Raw genomic sequence first — 16,704 nt, forward strand, 5'->3', positions numbered from 1 at the left:
GCCCATCTTTCTGTTGTCTTTAACTATTTTCATCATTCACCAGAAAGTTACTTATTTTAACCTTATTTTCACCGGTCATTATGGCTGAACAAATGAATGCTGACAGCTGGTTTCTGTTTTAGACTGCACTCCAGTTTATGATTACATCAACCAACCAACATAAAGGAAACCAAAACACCAAGGAGACACAAAGGTATACAAAATCTGCATTTACGTGATTTCATTCAAACAAATATACAGCATGTACTTTGCTGACTGGACGTTTTTTCAGATCTATGTAGTTGCACATGTACAACACAGTGAAGTCTCCTGAACAAGTTTATTGTGATCTTAATTGTGACATTACAGCTAAATATTTCCAATGAATCATCTCTTCGCTGACAGGAAAAGTGAATTCTGCAGCAACTGATGCAGCAGTTTATTCTGCAGCTGGATCAGCAACATCTCTGGATCACCACACTGCCATGTAAGCTTCATCCCTGCTGCTTTAATCTGTAAAATATTACAGTTTGAGCTGCATTTATACATGTATTCATATTATTATTTAATTCTGATGTAGTTTTATTTAGACTTCATGCTCCGTCTTTTATAAAAATAAAAACATAAGCCTCTCATTTACTATTATTGATTTCCTCTTTCATGACTTTTCCGTTTTAGTTCCATTTAAATGTGTTTTGTTACAAATGAACAGACAAAAGTATGAAATGTTTTATCTCATATCTGATATTTTTATTTTCAATTCATTATCTTCTGTTTCTGTACGTTAAAATCATCATATTTTTTATGAAAAATATTACATAATAAGCACTGTATGTTTATTTTCAACTATATGGATAATACATTTTTTGTTTATTCACTGACTATGTTGTTGCATTTACTACCAATTTTTTTAATCTCATTTTACATGTTCTGTTGTACTTCAGTTTCTCATTTTGAGACAAATGCAAAAACATTTCTTAAAATCTTAAAAATAAAATACTGTATGTGTTATTAGCAGCGAAGAAGCCATTGATATTTACATGTTTAAAATTGACTGCAATAGTGTCTGTTTTCATTAATAAAATATTTACCACACAACATGTATTGTGTTAGAAACTGTCTCTCACTCAGCACAAGTCCACTGTTGTGTCATTGGTGACATTGGAGAAAAACAAAGTCATATGTATACAGAGTAAACCAAAGGGAAATGTATCAAAAAAACATAATTAATGTTAATTTTTTCAATTAAAGACTATTTTGCTGCTATTACGTACGGGTCGGGGGGCCTGGCTGGTCTTAGACACAAGTAGGGGGGGCTCCAAGGAAAAAAGGTTGGGAACCACTGCCCTAGATGTTACAGATGCTGAACAGACTTCTACAAATGATGCCCTGGTGAATCCTCTCTCATATCTCCTCCAATAAACCTCTTTTCTCCTCCAGGAACACTTTAGGAATTGAAACATCCTCCAAAACATTTGATACCTGGATCACAGGCAGGAGGGTGCACAAATGACACAGATGGGATGAGTCTATAGAAAACTTCTTATGAACACCGTCCAAACATTCCTGCAGAATGTTGATAACAAAGAAAGAAAAACTACAGTAAAAAGATGTGACTAGTGTTCCTGGAGGAGGAAAGACAAGAATCTGTTGGATTCAGGTTTAATATACAAACATCAAGAATTTGGTCATTGAAACTGTGTTATGTTTCATTTAAGTCCTTAAAAACAACATTGATACTGTCAGATCCACATTGTTCAAATAGTTTATTATAATATTTAGCACATGCTATAATACAACCCAGTCAGGTTTCAACATAAACTTCATGGAAACGCTATTATAACTGATCTCATCATTGAGCTCATGATCAGCAGTTAGAAAATTAACATATCAAGACTCCAACTGGATTCTGGAGTTCCTGACTGACAGATGGGTGGTATCTCCTCCTCTGCTGAGCACAGGAGCCCCTCAGGGCAGCGTTCTCAGCTCCCTCCTCTATGGCCTGATGATCTATGACTGTATGACCACACACAGCTCAAACGCCATCCTCAAGTTAGCAGACAGCACCACCACTTGGTCTCATCTGTAACAACAATGAGACCTCCTAGAGAGAGGATGTTTGTGTCCTGGAAACATGGTGTCAGGACAACAACCTCTCACAAAAAATCTGTACAACAAAGGAAACGGTGATAAACTTCAGGCAGCGTGAAAGGAGGGACCACTCCCCAATATATATCTGAGGTGGAGAAGGTGTAGAATGTGTAGGTGTGCATGTTCGTCAGGACCTCTCCTGGACCACACACACCACTGCAGCTGTCAAACCTGCTTACAAGAGACTTTTCCTCCTGAGGAAACTCAATAAGTCTGCCCCTTCTAGATGTATTCCCAGAAACTCCTCCCGCCCCACTCATGGACATGTTTTTGCTACTGCTGTCTGGTAGACGCTATCAGAGCATTCATCCATGAACCACCAGACTACAAACAGCCTTTACCCCCCTGAAATCAAACTACTGAACAAGCAGACTTTCCATACTTAGCTCAGTATAACCCTTTCGTACTGCTGTGTACATGACTATAAATCACTTGTTGAATCTGTACCTGCTTACTCTAATTCTGGGTACCAGGGATCTGCTGGAGCTTGTCCCATCTCTCTCCGGGTGAAAGGCAGGAATACACCCTGGACAGAGCACGACTGAGTAGTCCATCGAAGAGCAACACACAGACAAACAACCACAAACCACATCATTTACTATTATCAATTAACCTAACAGGCATGTTTGTACTGTGGCAGGAAGCAGGAATCCTCGCAAGCACAGAGAGAACATGTAAGCTTATATAAAATGATTTGAAATAGTAGTATCGTTTATCATACCAAACGTGTACAGGTGTTTCTTGAAAATGAGACCCCACGTCTCAATGAGACTAACCTGCATTTAAAAAAAGAAAATAAGTAAAGCAGTTGTGTTTTCACTAAATACTGGTTGGTTGTGTTACTTTTCAGTAGGCCTGGACCACGTTTAGTTTTCCTCCTAATTCTGTATCATTTATTATAAATCACCCCCAGACCAGGCTCTTGTAACTGTGTTTTCTTCCATTTAAGATTAAAAACCATAGAAGCATGAAAACATGTCAGGCTGCTTCTCCGTGTGACCACTAGAGGGCGACTGAGTTTACCTGATAATAAAAGTGAGATATTATGTAAATGACTAAATCGGACTATGAAATTATGTGTTTACATTTGATAGGATCGTTATAAAATATTGAAACAAAAATGATGGTTCAGTGTTTATAATAAAGGAAGCTTTCAAGTTTCTTTCTTTACATTTACTGCATTTGACCAGCTTTTATAGTGACTGAAACATTAACTCTTCAGGTCAGTTTAGTCCAGTGGTCTTCACTGCTCGTCCTTCAGAGTCATCCTGCATGTTTTACATGTTTCCCTGCTTCAACACATCCTAATACAAGTGGCCGTGTCACCAACAGAGCTGTGCAGACCTTAATGGCAAGTTAATTAGTAGTTACCGGTAATTAAAATCAGAAACAACTAAAACATGCAGGTCTGTGGCTCTCGAGGACCAGGAATGAAGAATGCTGGTTTAATCAGTTAAAAATCTTCCAAAATGAACCAAAGCAGCATTTAAACAGACTCACTGACCGTTATAATCGACTCAACCTGCAGCTCTGTCGTCAATTCAGTGTAAATACCCCCATCCTGGTCTGTGATGTTCCTTTCTTACACAAGAATCCACAAAACAAATATAGATGAAAACTCATCTAAATTCACAGGTGGATGACAGTGAATGAACAAGGACTTTATGGATTTGCAGTTATACAAATGAGTTTACAATTCCCTTCAACGTGTACTATTAAAAGATAAAGAAGTAAACATGGTGGACTCTCAGAATAACTATCAGAGTAAAGTTTCCCCCATATTCATCAGTAAATCTCACACTCGTGAGAAATACTTTGTGGAAAATGAGAAAAGTTCAACTGGAGTAAATAACAAGCCTAAAAACTTCAGTAAAACCAAATGTTACACACGTCTGGACTGAGGGGTCACGTTTTTAACCCTTTCTGGGTTCTACAATCTGTCTCTCATTCATCCAGGCGTAAATATGCAGAACATCTTAGTTTTATAACTATTCTGCACAGACTATGCAGCATGCTGCTTTAAACAACCGTAAATGAACTTTTTCAGGCTTCTTTTTTCTGTCTTTATTCCTTTTTTTAACTAAAAGAAACAAAACTGCTTTGACATGTGTGCACTTTCTCTCCTGATGTTGCACACCGCATTTTTAAATATATACTTTTAAAGTACAAGTATATATTTATGTGTATAGATATAGATAAAACCAAGTTTAAAGAGAAGCACAGCAGGGTCCTAAAAATCTACACAACTACACAACACAATCAAGTCTGATTTCACACAGGTGAGGTTGTACTGAAAATAATTCTACCAAACGAGGCAACGTCGACCGTTTAAAGGTGAAATATAAAGTTAAATTCAAAATTAGTCAAAAACGGTCAAATGTACCCCAGACTCCTGAGGGTTCATCTAGTTATGTGTGTAGTGTTTTTGTGCTCTATGAGCTACTGACACCATCTACCTATCCATCCATCTATCTTTCATGATGGAGACAAGAGACAGCAGAGCAGCTGAGCAGTGAGATCATACAGGCAGTAAAAAAGAGAGGTGAAGAAGGACAGTCAGTTTACCAGTCTGCAGCTCTTGTCACACAACTGAAGAACAAGCTGACAGCATGACTAGTCAGGTTTATCAGTTATACAAAGAACTGGCAGCAATCATGAAATCAGATGACTGCTTTTGTAATTATTGATTGATTTAAAAACCTGACAAAATCTTTTAGTTAGTGGATGAAGTCTAAACTGTATATTAATGGAGACGTATCCCACATTGTTTCAGGATGCTGACGTCACCTCTGATGAGACCAGCTGACCCGTGTACCGCTGTATGATTAAACTAAAGTAAAAAATAAATGTTTATTCAAATAAATGTTTGATTCTCTGTGAAGAAAACATTTTTGAAGAGAATTTTCTGCTGCAACAGGAACAAAGGTAGAAATATATCTTCTCACACTAACTTCACCACACTGTTTCTGTTTTTTCTTCTTTCCTCACTTCCTGTGAATGAAGTCATTACCTCACTGAAAAAAACAGAATTTAATCATAATCTGCAGGAAAGTATTACTTCCACACTGAAGTAAAGAAATGCTTTACATCGCTGAAGATCAGCGTTTTGTTCTGAACTTTAATTTTCTCATGTTTGATAAACTGTAAATAAAATACACCCACATTCATGCTGAAGCTGTTTGTTTTAGTGCAGTAAATACAGTAACCACGGCAACAACATTCATCTCAGAGGTGAGAAAAGTAGAGGTCTAAAACTCATCATCCTGAAACCTGACCACACACACACACACACACACACACACACACACACACACACACACACACACACACACACACACACACACACACACACACACACACACACACACACACAAAGATGTACTGAATAACTTATGAAAACATTTGTTCTCATATATATACATATATATATATATATGTATATATATATACATATATATATGTGTATTATATACACATAATTTGAATTTGTATTGTTTAATTTGAATCATTGCATTGAAAAACTGAATCTACATTCAGTTCTCACAATTCAAATTCAGTTCTTGCAATTCAATTTCAATTTTACTGTGCCAGACATCCGGGTCTTCCGGAGGAAGAGCAATCGAGTGCAGATACAAAGAACTTCTTTTCACGTAGCCTACTATAACCTCTATTTTCTTTCTATTTTTTTTTTTCTATTTTGAATGTGATTCAGATTCAGTTTTTTAATGCAATTATTCAAGTTGAGCAATTCAAATTAAAATATAAATTATTCAAATTCAGTTTATAGTGGCACATATTTCTGCCCATAGGACTCGAGCAATAAAATACACACATTACCCAGCAATTATTACTGCATTGTGTATCTAAAGATTACAAATATTAAACAAAACAAGACTATTTATTTATTTTATTCTGTCGAAGGTTTCTACAGGTGTACTATTGGATGATATTTTTAAGCGTGTACTCTTACTACTGACATTGTTTGTTTTCCTTTTTTTTTTTTAAATACACATAAAACTGGTCTTCCATGGCAACTGCAGATATAGGATTTTAATCAAATAAATGGTCAGTAGTACAAAGCAGTGAATGAAATGCAACTTTGCAAATTTTGGATAGTTGGCTTTTTCATTGGAAATTTGATGTCAGGGGGGCCCACAGTCAATCCTCGGTCACCGGACTGAGGTCATCCTCAGTCCTTCATGTTAGATGTTGCCTCGCATTAACACACCTATTTCTAAAAAAGGTCATCATCAGCTCATCATTCCGGTTTGCACAAGTCTGATAATGACACAGTCATTTATCACGGCGTGTCAAAGGAAAAAGTCATCAATAACATGCCGGACTGCAGAGTTGGAGGGCCGACTTTGAGCCCCTCTGTTTTAGAAACTCAACACTCCCGAATCCACATAAAGATCGTTATTAGCTTGTTATCGAGGGCTGCACAAGTGTGTTAGTGACACAGCTACCTGTATCACGGTGCACTGAAGCAGGGAAACATCCACAACCTGCATGTCAGTCGATCTCAAGGACCAGGGTTGATGATTGCTGAAGTATCAGAAACAAGAAGAGAGGTGTCAGAGGTGGTTCCTCCCTCTCTCACTTCATCAGTCTATTTCTATTTAGCTCGTCCTCCTTGACTTCCTGTGGTTGAAGTCATGATCACACGTAAAAAGAAGAGTTTTACCAGAACTTACAGAGAAGTACATCGTTCCTGCATCGAGCTGATGTGATACTTTACATTATTGAGGTTCAGTTTTGTGATATAAACTTGATGAAGAGCAGATTTTCTGTTGGTGGAAGTCGTGGATTAACGACACTGACTGTGCAGCGTTGATATCAGTGAGTACGACACAGTGACGAAGAGAATGAACTGTCTATTGTTACTTCAGTTATTCTATTACTGTAAGATATGTTTTTTTGTTTATTCCACATATTTGACTTTAATGATGATATTCAGCGGCCTTGTTTTATAAAGTCTATTTCAGCACGACTGTACTTAAATAGTTAAATTTTATTCAACTGAGATGAATATAATACCAATTTATTATAAAAATGTCTGACAAAGGAACTTCAACAAGATTCAAATCTTCACATTTATGTCATTACATGTCAGGTCCTGATCTTGTATGATCAACAGAGGAGGAAGTCCTTTTAAAGAGGAAGAGACCTCCAGAACCAGATCAGGGAGGATCCATCTGCCTCCACTATTTGAGGTAGAAGAAGTATTGAACTGTAAGACAGCATGTGTCAGTATGATGGTCACATTTGTACCAGGAAGTCTGTTTCTCTGCTGCTTTGCTCATCAACAAATACTCTCTGTTAATATCAAACATGAATATTCTGTAAACACAAATATTTGTTTTGATTTTTCAGTCCACTGATGATCACATGAATTTAAAGTTTGACATTTATTCATTATTTTAAGTAAATCCTAAACTGCTCCGTCTCAAAAGTGTTGTATCGTCTTTGCACAAGAAATGTAATTTGTCAGAATTTAACCAACAGTTGAATTTCCCTCACAAACAGAGCAAAAGGAAACATTCACATGTCAGAGAATCTAAGAATATCTAGTCTACGTTTCCAACAGAGGACGTCACATGTCAAAGTGAGCTGTGGTCAAAGTGTGTTTAGTTGTCTTAGTTGTGTCTTAAAGGAAGGAAGCAAAGACATAAATACAAGTTAGAAATGTCATGTTCAGTATTTGCAGGACACATGATGCAGCATTGTTTCTGTTTAACTGTTTTCTCTTTCCACCAAGAATTAGTGGTGACTGAGATCTGATGAAGAAGATGGGACACACTTTGTTCTCTGAGTTATTCTGTGAGTATGTCATGGTGATGTTTTCTCCTTAGATCATACAAACAGAGGAAACATGTTAACAGAGAGAAGTGTAAGACTCATTTGTAGACGTGTTGAGAGCTGGAAAAAGGAAACTCTTGGTTTTAAGTAATCAACATGCAGTAGTTGTCTTCTACACAGGATTTGGAAGAAAACTTCATTCAGATTCTAGACGACTGTTGATGGTTTTATATTAGCTATTCACCAGCAGTTGTACATCTTACTTTCTTATGTTGTACATCAAACAGTAGCAGCTGCAATCTTATATTGATTTTGAGAGTTATATAAGTGTATTCATCTCTGTAATTCCCACCTTCACTGCAGTGCTGTGTTCTCTCCTCTACACCGGACGAGCTCAAGGTGATGCTTTTTTACACTTTTTTATTTATTGTTGGATTAATCTCAACCTGCCTCATCACTGTCAGACACATCCTTGGTCACTGTGTTTGGTTTTATATCTACCAGATGGTTTCAGTGCACGTACCTGAACACAGAGAGATGATCAAAGTTGATAAAAGTGTTGTACGTTACAGATTATATGTTTGTGTTGTTCTAGATGCTGTTCTGACAATTGAACCCAGTTGGTCGACTTATTTTGCTGGAGAGTCTGTTATCTTCATATGTGACATGAGGGAAGGAAGAAACGATGACTGGGAATATAAAATCATCTGGGATGGTCGAGATCTTGTTCTTTACGATACACACCAGCGCTACACATCATATCCTCTGCGTACCTCTCACACTGGTAAATATCAGTGTCGTGGTCGACGTAGATCCTCAAATGTAACAAAGGACAGTAATATTGTCTCTTTAACTGTATCAGGTAAGTCCTCAGTTTCATCAGCATTAATAAGTTTATTATGATTATTATCATGTTTGAGTCCTACTCATATGTTCATATTACTTTTATTACGTTTATTAATTACAAATGTAAATGTATTTTTATTTCTGTAAGTTATCCATTTTGTAAAAACCTGAAACATCAAACGTTGAGCAGGATCTCAGAATAATTTTAAAATGAGTCAAATAAAGAAGTGAACTAAAAAAATGATTGATCTTTGTATCAATAGCACAATTTAATCATGAGGTGAAAGGGTGCATTGAGGTTATAAAGTCATTAATACAAATAAAACCTCTTAGTTTATGTTTTTTGGTTTTAATTTTTGTTGTTAATAATATAAACTTTATGTTTTGAAGTGTTCAGTCCTCACAAATGTTTCTCAGCTGTCAAACGCAGCTCAAGTTTCAACTCAAATGTTTCACTTCATGAAGAAATAAAACTCATATTTCATGTCTTATTTTTAATTAAAATATTTATTTTCAGATTTTAAACTTATGCATTGTTGACATATTGTGATTGTAACGAGGACAAAAGAAAGATTAAAATCACTTAATTTACTTTTAATATTTATAATGTTCATGTTTATGTTTTTTTAATAGCAGACTGGTTCAAGTGTCAAAAACTACACCAGTAGGAGGAAGTGTGACTCTGAGCGGCTCTGTGGAGAACTCTGCTTAAAACTTTATTTGTTTTTTCTTTAATTATCACATTAATTATCGTTGGCCTGAAGGGTGAGGGCCTCCTGGCCGCGTGTCCGGCCCGGACCGGGTGGCCGGGGATTGCCTGGGTCGCGGTCCGCCGCCGCGGGATCCCTGGCTGCTTCTTTCCGCGCCGTGGGGGCCCCGCCCGCGGGCCCCCTCGGCCGCCGCCGGGCGGGGGGGGGGCCTCGCAGGCGGTGGGTTGCCTCCCTCCTACTTCTCCCCTCTGTGGGGTTTGCCGGTGGCCTGGGTTCCGGGCTCTTCCTTGTCGGCCTCTGGTCTCGCGGGTGGCGGGGTCGCTCCCCCCCCTCCCCCACTATAGATACACTTCAGGTGGAGCTTTGTTTGGTTTATTACACACACACACACACACACACACACACACATACACACACACATACACACATACACACATATAGTCATTTAGTCACATGCACACACACACACACACACACACACACACACACACACACACACACACACACGCATGATCATATACATACACACACACACACATAGACATACACACTGGCTTGTTCACCTGCATGCTGGCTCTCTAGTTTTTGGGTTTAGGTAGCGGTAGCGATAGCTTAGCTCAGACTGCGATCAGATCTCAAGATTTAGGTCGATTGCTGTTCGTGTTTTGGTTGGCTCCGTGCCGGTTTCGTGCTTTGTTTGTGGTTTTTTTGTTGCAGATTTCCAGTGCTTGACGTGTGTCTCCGTGTGTTCCTGCTTCCTGGATTGGCAGCGGATGTCGTCACCCCCCCCCCCCCCACCCCCTCCCCCCCCCAAAAAAAAAAAAAAAAAAAAAAAAAAATTATCACATAAAGACATGGAAGTGGATTTAAAATTTGTCTCTGTGTTTTTAAGATCCTAAAATATATATTAAGACAAACTTTTATTTCTTAATACCTTCAGAGGGCCCAGTCTTTATACTTTCATAATGAGAACAAACTGAACTCTGTATTTACAATCTTTGTGAAATGATTCATGACATATTTGTTGTAAACTGATTTAAAGACTAATGAATGAAAGTATTTTGATCCTTGATGATACAAATTAAATGACTTAATCGTCTTTATTCTCATCTCCATGACAGATCAACCAAAGACCCAACTGAGAGCCGACGTCAGACTCATCCCAGTTGGAGGCAGAGTGACTCTGAGCTGCTCAGTGAACCCGTCATCATCTGGTTGGAGATACGACTGGTACAGAGACGAGGAATCCTCTGAACCCCCGACCTCACCAGATGCTGTTTTCCAGCCAGATGGACAAATCAGTGTCTCACAGGAAGGAATCTACTGGTGCAGAGGAGGAAGAGGAGAACCAGTTTACTACACAACCTTCAGTGATGCAGTCAACATTTATACAGGTGTTGAGTTTAAAGAGGTTTACTTGAAATTAGTAAATACTGAAAGTAAATTGTCTTTTCCTCCATGTTCATTTAAATTAAGTTTACAGGTAAAGATGTTTGTTGATTGTCTGTTCTTGTTTGATGGTTTCTTGAATGTTTACAGCTCCAAACAGAGCAGCTGTGACTCTGCACCCCAACTGGCCTCAGATATACAGAGGAGAGAAGATCACACTCCGATGTGAAATCCACGGGGGAGACACTGAGTGGGAGTATGAATGGACAACCAGCAGCTCAAACAAACCACCAAATCTAAATGAATTCACTCTTGATCCAGTTTATTTATCAAACACTGGACCCTACAAGTGTAAAGGCAGAATGAAAAGTAAACATCTTTCAACAGATTGGAGTGATTCCTTCAGTTTGACAATTTTAGAAAGTGAGTCTCATCTTTTTTCATATACCGTATTTTCACGACCATACGGCGCACCGTGTGAAAAGGCGCACCCTCAGTTTTGTGTGTAATTTTTGGTTTTAAAACACACATACGGCGCACCAACCCAAAAGGCGCAGTCTACAAACACGGAGCTGCACACACGCGCGCCGCAAAACACACACACGCGCTGCAGAACACACACACAAGCACACAAGTGTGCTTATTTAAAAATAGAGCGGGAGCAAAACTTAGTTTGATTGTACTTTATTTCAGTTTTTACATTAATCAAACCCTTCAAAGTCCTCATCCTCTGTTTCTGCATTAAAGAGCTCTGCTAATTCAGCTGCGCCAGTCCGAATTTCCTCGGTGTCAGTCACTTTCTGTGCCGTGCGGCCCCTCGGAAATGCCGGCTTTTGCAAAAGCCCGAACAACAGTCCCAGCAGACACGTTAGCCCACGCATGATGTGTGAAAAAAAAAACACCGGGTCGCCGCACATAGACCTGTCTCAGCCACTTGATCATCATCCCTTCACCCAGCCAGCCCTTTTCATTCGCCTTTATAATGACTCCGGCTGGAAACGTCTTATGCAAAGTTTTTCTTTTAAAAATCACCAAAGGCGTTTCTGTCCATCAGCGTGGCAGGCAAGCACAACAATAAATGACGACTTTTCATACCCCTTGTGTGGATCTCCACTGCGCTGGTCCCGTCTCTCCCCGGCGCGGGTCCCGTCTTTCGCGCTGCGAAACACACACACGCGCATGTCGGGGATCCGGTACCTTGGTTTGTAACCGATAGATATCGCTGAAAATCTCGGAGAGTGAAGCTGATCCGACCTGGGACGGAGTCCAGAAATCCCAGCTCCCAAAGCAGCCGGGAACCAGGAAAATTTAGCCCGAGATCGCTGTGTCGCTGCCCCGCATCCCCATGGCCCGATGATCCGGGGTTCCTAACCGGAGGTTCTGAGCGGCGGATCCCGGTCCAACCCGCCGGGGAATGACGGGGCTCTGACCCGTGACTGGTAGCAGAGGCTCCCGGGGACAGACCACCGGCATTTTCAGCCGGATCTGCCCCTGGGATGCGGCGCGCTGGCCCCGCAACCCCACGGCGGGCGCATCCTCGGTTCCCAACATGCAAAACACACACGCGCTGAAGAACACACACACAAGTGTGCTTATTTAAAAATAGAGCGGGAGCAAAACTTAGTTTGATTGTATTTTATTTCACTTTACACATCAAGCAAATCCTTCAAAGTCTTCATCTTCTGTTTCCGCATTAAACAGCTCTGCTAATTCAGCTGCGCCAGTCCCGTTTTCCTCGCTTTCAGAGTCACTTTCTGTGTCGTGCGGCCCCTCTGAAATGTCGGCTTTTGCAAAAGCACGAACAACAGTCCCAGCAGATATATTAGCCCACGCATCAACAATCCATGTGGAAACTGTGGCATAACTTGCCCGGCGCTGCCGTCTGCTCTTGGTGAAGCTGTGCTCCCCCTCAGTCATCCATCTCTCCCACGCCGCCCGCAGCCTCACCTTGAACGGCCGGTTCACACCGACATCCAGCGGTTGGAGTTCCTTCGTCAGACCTCCCGGAATAACAGCCAGCACAGCGTTTTTTGTTTTTAACTTCTTTTTTTACACTGTCTGTGAGATGGGCAGCATAGAATCACAGACCAGCAGCGAGGGGGATGTGTGGAAAAAACCACCGGGTCGCCGGAAAAGTCTCTTTAGGCAACGTTTTTCTTTTAAAAATGACCATCGTTTTCGTCCATCAGCGTGGCAGGCAAGCACAACGGTAAATGAGGACTTCTCATGCCCCGTTGTGCGGATCCTGACCGTGCTGGCTCCCGTCCGCTCTGCCGTGTGGTTCATCGGGATGTCGAACGTCAGCGGCACCTCGTCCATGTTCGTGATGTGGCTGGGGTGGATGTGTTTCTCGGTTATGTGTCGGCTACAGAATGAGTGGAAGCTCTCCATCTTTTCCAAGTAATCTGCCGGGCGCTGCTGCGCTACTGTTGTCCTGGCCTGGATGGGAAGATGGCACTGCTTCATGAACCGAAAACACCAGGACGGACCTCCATGAAAATTTTCAATTTCCATCTCCTCCGCCAGCGCTACTGCTTTCCGTCGGATGGTGACCGTTGAAACGCTCCTTCCACTCGCTCTTTGCTCAATCACCCATCGCTCCAATCTTTCCTCCAAGTCCGGCCATCTCGCCTTGTGTCCGCGGAAGCTCAGCTGCGCTTTTTTCACCTGCCGCAGTTCGTTTTCCAGCTTCCTCCACTTGCGAACCATAGACTCGTTGATGTTAAATTCTTTCGCGGCTGCTCGATTCCCATGTTCCTCCGCGTAGCTGATCGCCTTCAGTTTGAACTGTGCTTCATAAGCGTGTCTTTTTGCCATCTTCAGGGTTGTTAAGACAACAATGTTCTGCGTGAAGCACATACCTGTCCCTTTATACACCCCCCTTCCCCCTAAATCACGTCCGCAAACCACGGGTGCTTCACACCCCCCCTTCCCCCTTTAACGTCTGTGGATGGTCTCATTCACGTCCGCAACTCACGGGGGCTTCACCCGCCCCCTTCTCTTTTTACCGTTCTCATGGTGGCCGGCCTTACATTACCGTAATTCAGGTAATAGACACGGCGCACCATTTCATAAGGCGCCCGGCACATTTAAAAAAAAAATAAAAAATTTTATGTGCACCTTATGGTCGCGAAAATACGGTAGTTGTATACTGAGTACAGATTTTCACAGAGACAGAATGATTGGTTATCTTTGAAGACACACGTTTCATATAAACTACCTTCAACAAAAACCAAATGTCTCCAACAGCATCCAAACCTGTCCTCACTGTGTCTCCATCATGGCTGAGTCCTGGAGTCTCAGTGACTCTGAGCTGTGAGGTCAAACATCCGTCTGCAGGATGGAGCTTCTACTGGTATAAAGCTCTTCCTCAACTACCAAATCTGTCCTACATCTATGAGCTGCTACCTGGTAGCACCAGCGGGACTGCACAGGACTCCTACATCATTGATGGACAGACACACACAGCAGGATATGCATGTAGAGCTGGACGAGGAGACCCAGTGATCTACACTCATTACAGTCAGACTAAGATGGTCTGGTCTGCAGGTCAGTTTCTAGACTGGTTTATTGTTTTCCCTCTCTGTCAACACTGATGTTCTCTGCTGCTGTTTGAAAGACTACAGGCGGTCTTTTACTGGTTCTGAATGTTTAAGGTCCTACAATGTTACAGATGTATAAACGATACATCACCATGAGGTCTGATCCTTCATGATGGTTTGTTTTTCAGATCCTCATCCTTCAGCGTCTCTCACAGTAAGTCCTGACAGAGTTCAACACTTCAGTTCTGACTCTTTCTCACTGACCTGTGAGGGAAACTGTACTGAGTGGAGAGTGAGAGATTCCACTCTTGACACCAACGTGTCTACCTGTTCCTACTGGGGGACAATGACCGGATCAACATGTGTCATTAATAGACTGCAGCACAGTAATACAGTGTTCTGGTGTGAGTCTGGATCAGCATTCAGCAACGCAGTCAACATCACTGGACAGAGTGAGTTTCATCACAGTTTTTCATCATTACAGTTTGGGACTGATAGATTCATCATCAGAATCAAACTTTGAGGACCAACATGACACATTGATCTCTTGTCAGATAAATTCACATTATTGCATGTGATTTGGTAAACTGTGCACAGAATTCCACGTCTTCAAATTATGCCAAATTTAATTAGAGCAAGATCTCTACAAAAGTTAATCTTTCTATTGACAGAACAACTGCAACTGGTCTGTATTATGAGTTTTAAGTATTTTTTCTAAACATTTGAATAGATGTGCATTTAAGTGTTTAGTTAGGGGTGAGAAAGATGTAAATATTTGAATATTTAAATAACATGAATAACTTTTTGATGTAACTGTTTCCTGTAGTTGTGTCCAGGACTGAAAACTCTTCATTTCCTTTGCTGTTCGTCGTTGGAGCCGTTATTGTCCTTATTATTCTTCTGCTCCTGTTTTTTTGCTACATACAGTCTAAAGGTGAGACCTTTTTATTCTCATATTTGATGAAATTTTAGTTTTCAAATGCTGTCAGTCATCATTTATATATTCTGATTGTATAATACAAACTTTTACTTGGATAAGATGCACAACTAAACAATTTGAAACATTTGTCTTCTGTTTACAGATTCATGCTCCATCAGGTTGGTACATGTTTCTTTCATTTTAACCATAAACAATCAGTTCTTCTCTTTTCTGTGTTTATTTAACGGAAGTTATGGATTAAACTATGGTTCTGTGAATTCCTAGATGACTGCCAGTGGCACTAAACAGAGTGGATATGTTTCCTCACGCTCTGCGCAGGTCGAGACTTAATAACAACAAAGTCACGTGGGTGACGTGTAGGCTACCTGTGCGCCTATAAATACCGCCTGGTAACCTACATCTGGCCTCCCAGAATCTTCTCGCAGGAAGTTCGTAGTGACCGGTGTGACTGGCAGTCATCCAGGAACTCACAGAACCATAGTTACATCCGTAACTTCCGTTCTGTTTCATTCCCTCCTGACTGCCAGTGGCAGTAAACAGAGTGGGTGACTCATACCAGCACTGTCACGAACACCTACCTAGTGGTCAGCCGCAGAAGCTAAAGGCAGAACGGCCGATGCCAGCGTGGACCCAGAGGCCACGTTAAGGCGATAGAACCTGGAGAAGGTGCACGGCACCGTCCAGGATGCCGCTGCACAGATCTCCGACAATGGTACCCCTCTCATCGCCGCCCAGGAAGTGGCCACACCCCTGGTGGAATGACAGACAACGCCTGAAGGGGCAGGTCTACCTGCCACGTCATAAGCCTGTTTGATTGCTTCAACAATCCAGTGGGAGAGTCGTTGCTTCGACAGGGCACGGCCAGGACCAGGACCAGCGGCAGGTCCCATGCCGCAGGTCCCATGCCGCTGCACGCTGCACTCTGGGGGGGCGCAGTCTCCTGGCACCCCGCAGAAACTGTGCCACCCAGTAATGCGCGCCAGCTGGGACAGGAGGTCCGACCGTACTGGGAGCTGCCAAGGCTCCCCGTCCACCAGGCTGAGGAGCGTGGAGAACCAAATCCTCAAGGACCACTTGGGCGCCACCAGGAGGAACCTGTGACCCGATAATCTCACCCTATGAAGTGTGGGCATCACCAGGGGAATTGGAGGGAATGCATAAAGGAGGCCTCTCGGCCAAGTGTTGGCGAGAGCGTCCATCCCGAGCGGGGCACTGGTCTCCGCCAAAGAGAACCCCAGTGGACAATGAGTCGTACACTCCGAGGCGAACAGATCCACACGGGCTTCCCCGTATCGATCCCAAATCATCCGCACCACCTGGGGGTGCAACCGCCAGTCCCCCCGGGGGC

General features: G+C 41.7%; 1 protein-coding gene across 1 annotated transcript; it reads left to right on the top strand.

Annotated features, from left to right (window-relative positions):
* The first annotated feature begins 7,887 nt into the window (after positions 1-7,887).
* LOC133420467 (uncharacterized) lies at positions 7,888-15,892 on the top strand. The gene is made up of 7 exons (XM_061710162.1): positions 7,888-7,950; positions 8,293-8,328; positions 10,607-10,879; positions 11,025-11,297; positions 14,124-14,423; positions 14,605-14,708; positions 15,884-15,892. Exons 1-7 carry the CDS (start codon positions 7,911-7,913, stop codon positions 15,890-15,892), a joined length of 1,035 nt encoding a protein of 344 aa, XP_061566146.1. The 5' UTR covers positions 7,888-7,910.
* Positions 15,893-16,704: the final 812 nt, after the last annotated feature.

The sequence above is a fragment of the Cololabis saira genome, chromosome 20, assembly GCF_033807715.1.
Source record: "Cololabis saira isolate AMF1-May2022 chromosome 20, fColSai1.1, whole genome shotgun sequence".
Taxonomy (NCBI): Eukaryota; Metazoa; Chordata; class Actinopteri; order Beloniformes; family Belonidae; genus Cololabis; species Cololabis saira.

Bases quoted from the DNA above. Each gene is read 5' to 3' on its own strand.
- LOC133420467 (XM_061710162.1), top strand. From the start codon at position 7,911: ATGAAGAAGATGGGACACACTTTGTTCTCTGAGTTATTCT. The intron at 10,880-11,024 runs GTGTTGAGTTTA...GAATGTTTACAG, and splicing joins TGCAGTCAACATTTATACAG to CTCCAAACAGAGCAGCTGTG. The intron at 11,298-14,123 runs GTGAGTCTCATC...TGTCTCCAACAG, and splicing joins CAGTTTGACAATTTTAGAAA to CATCCAAACCTGTCCTCACT.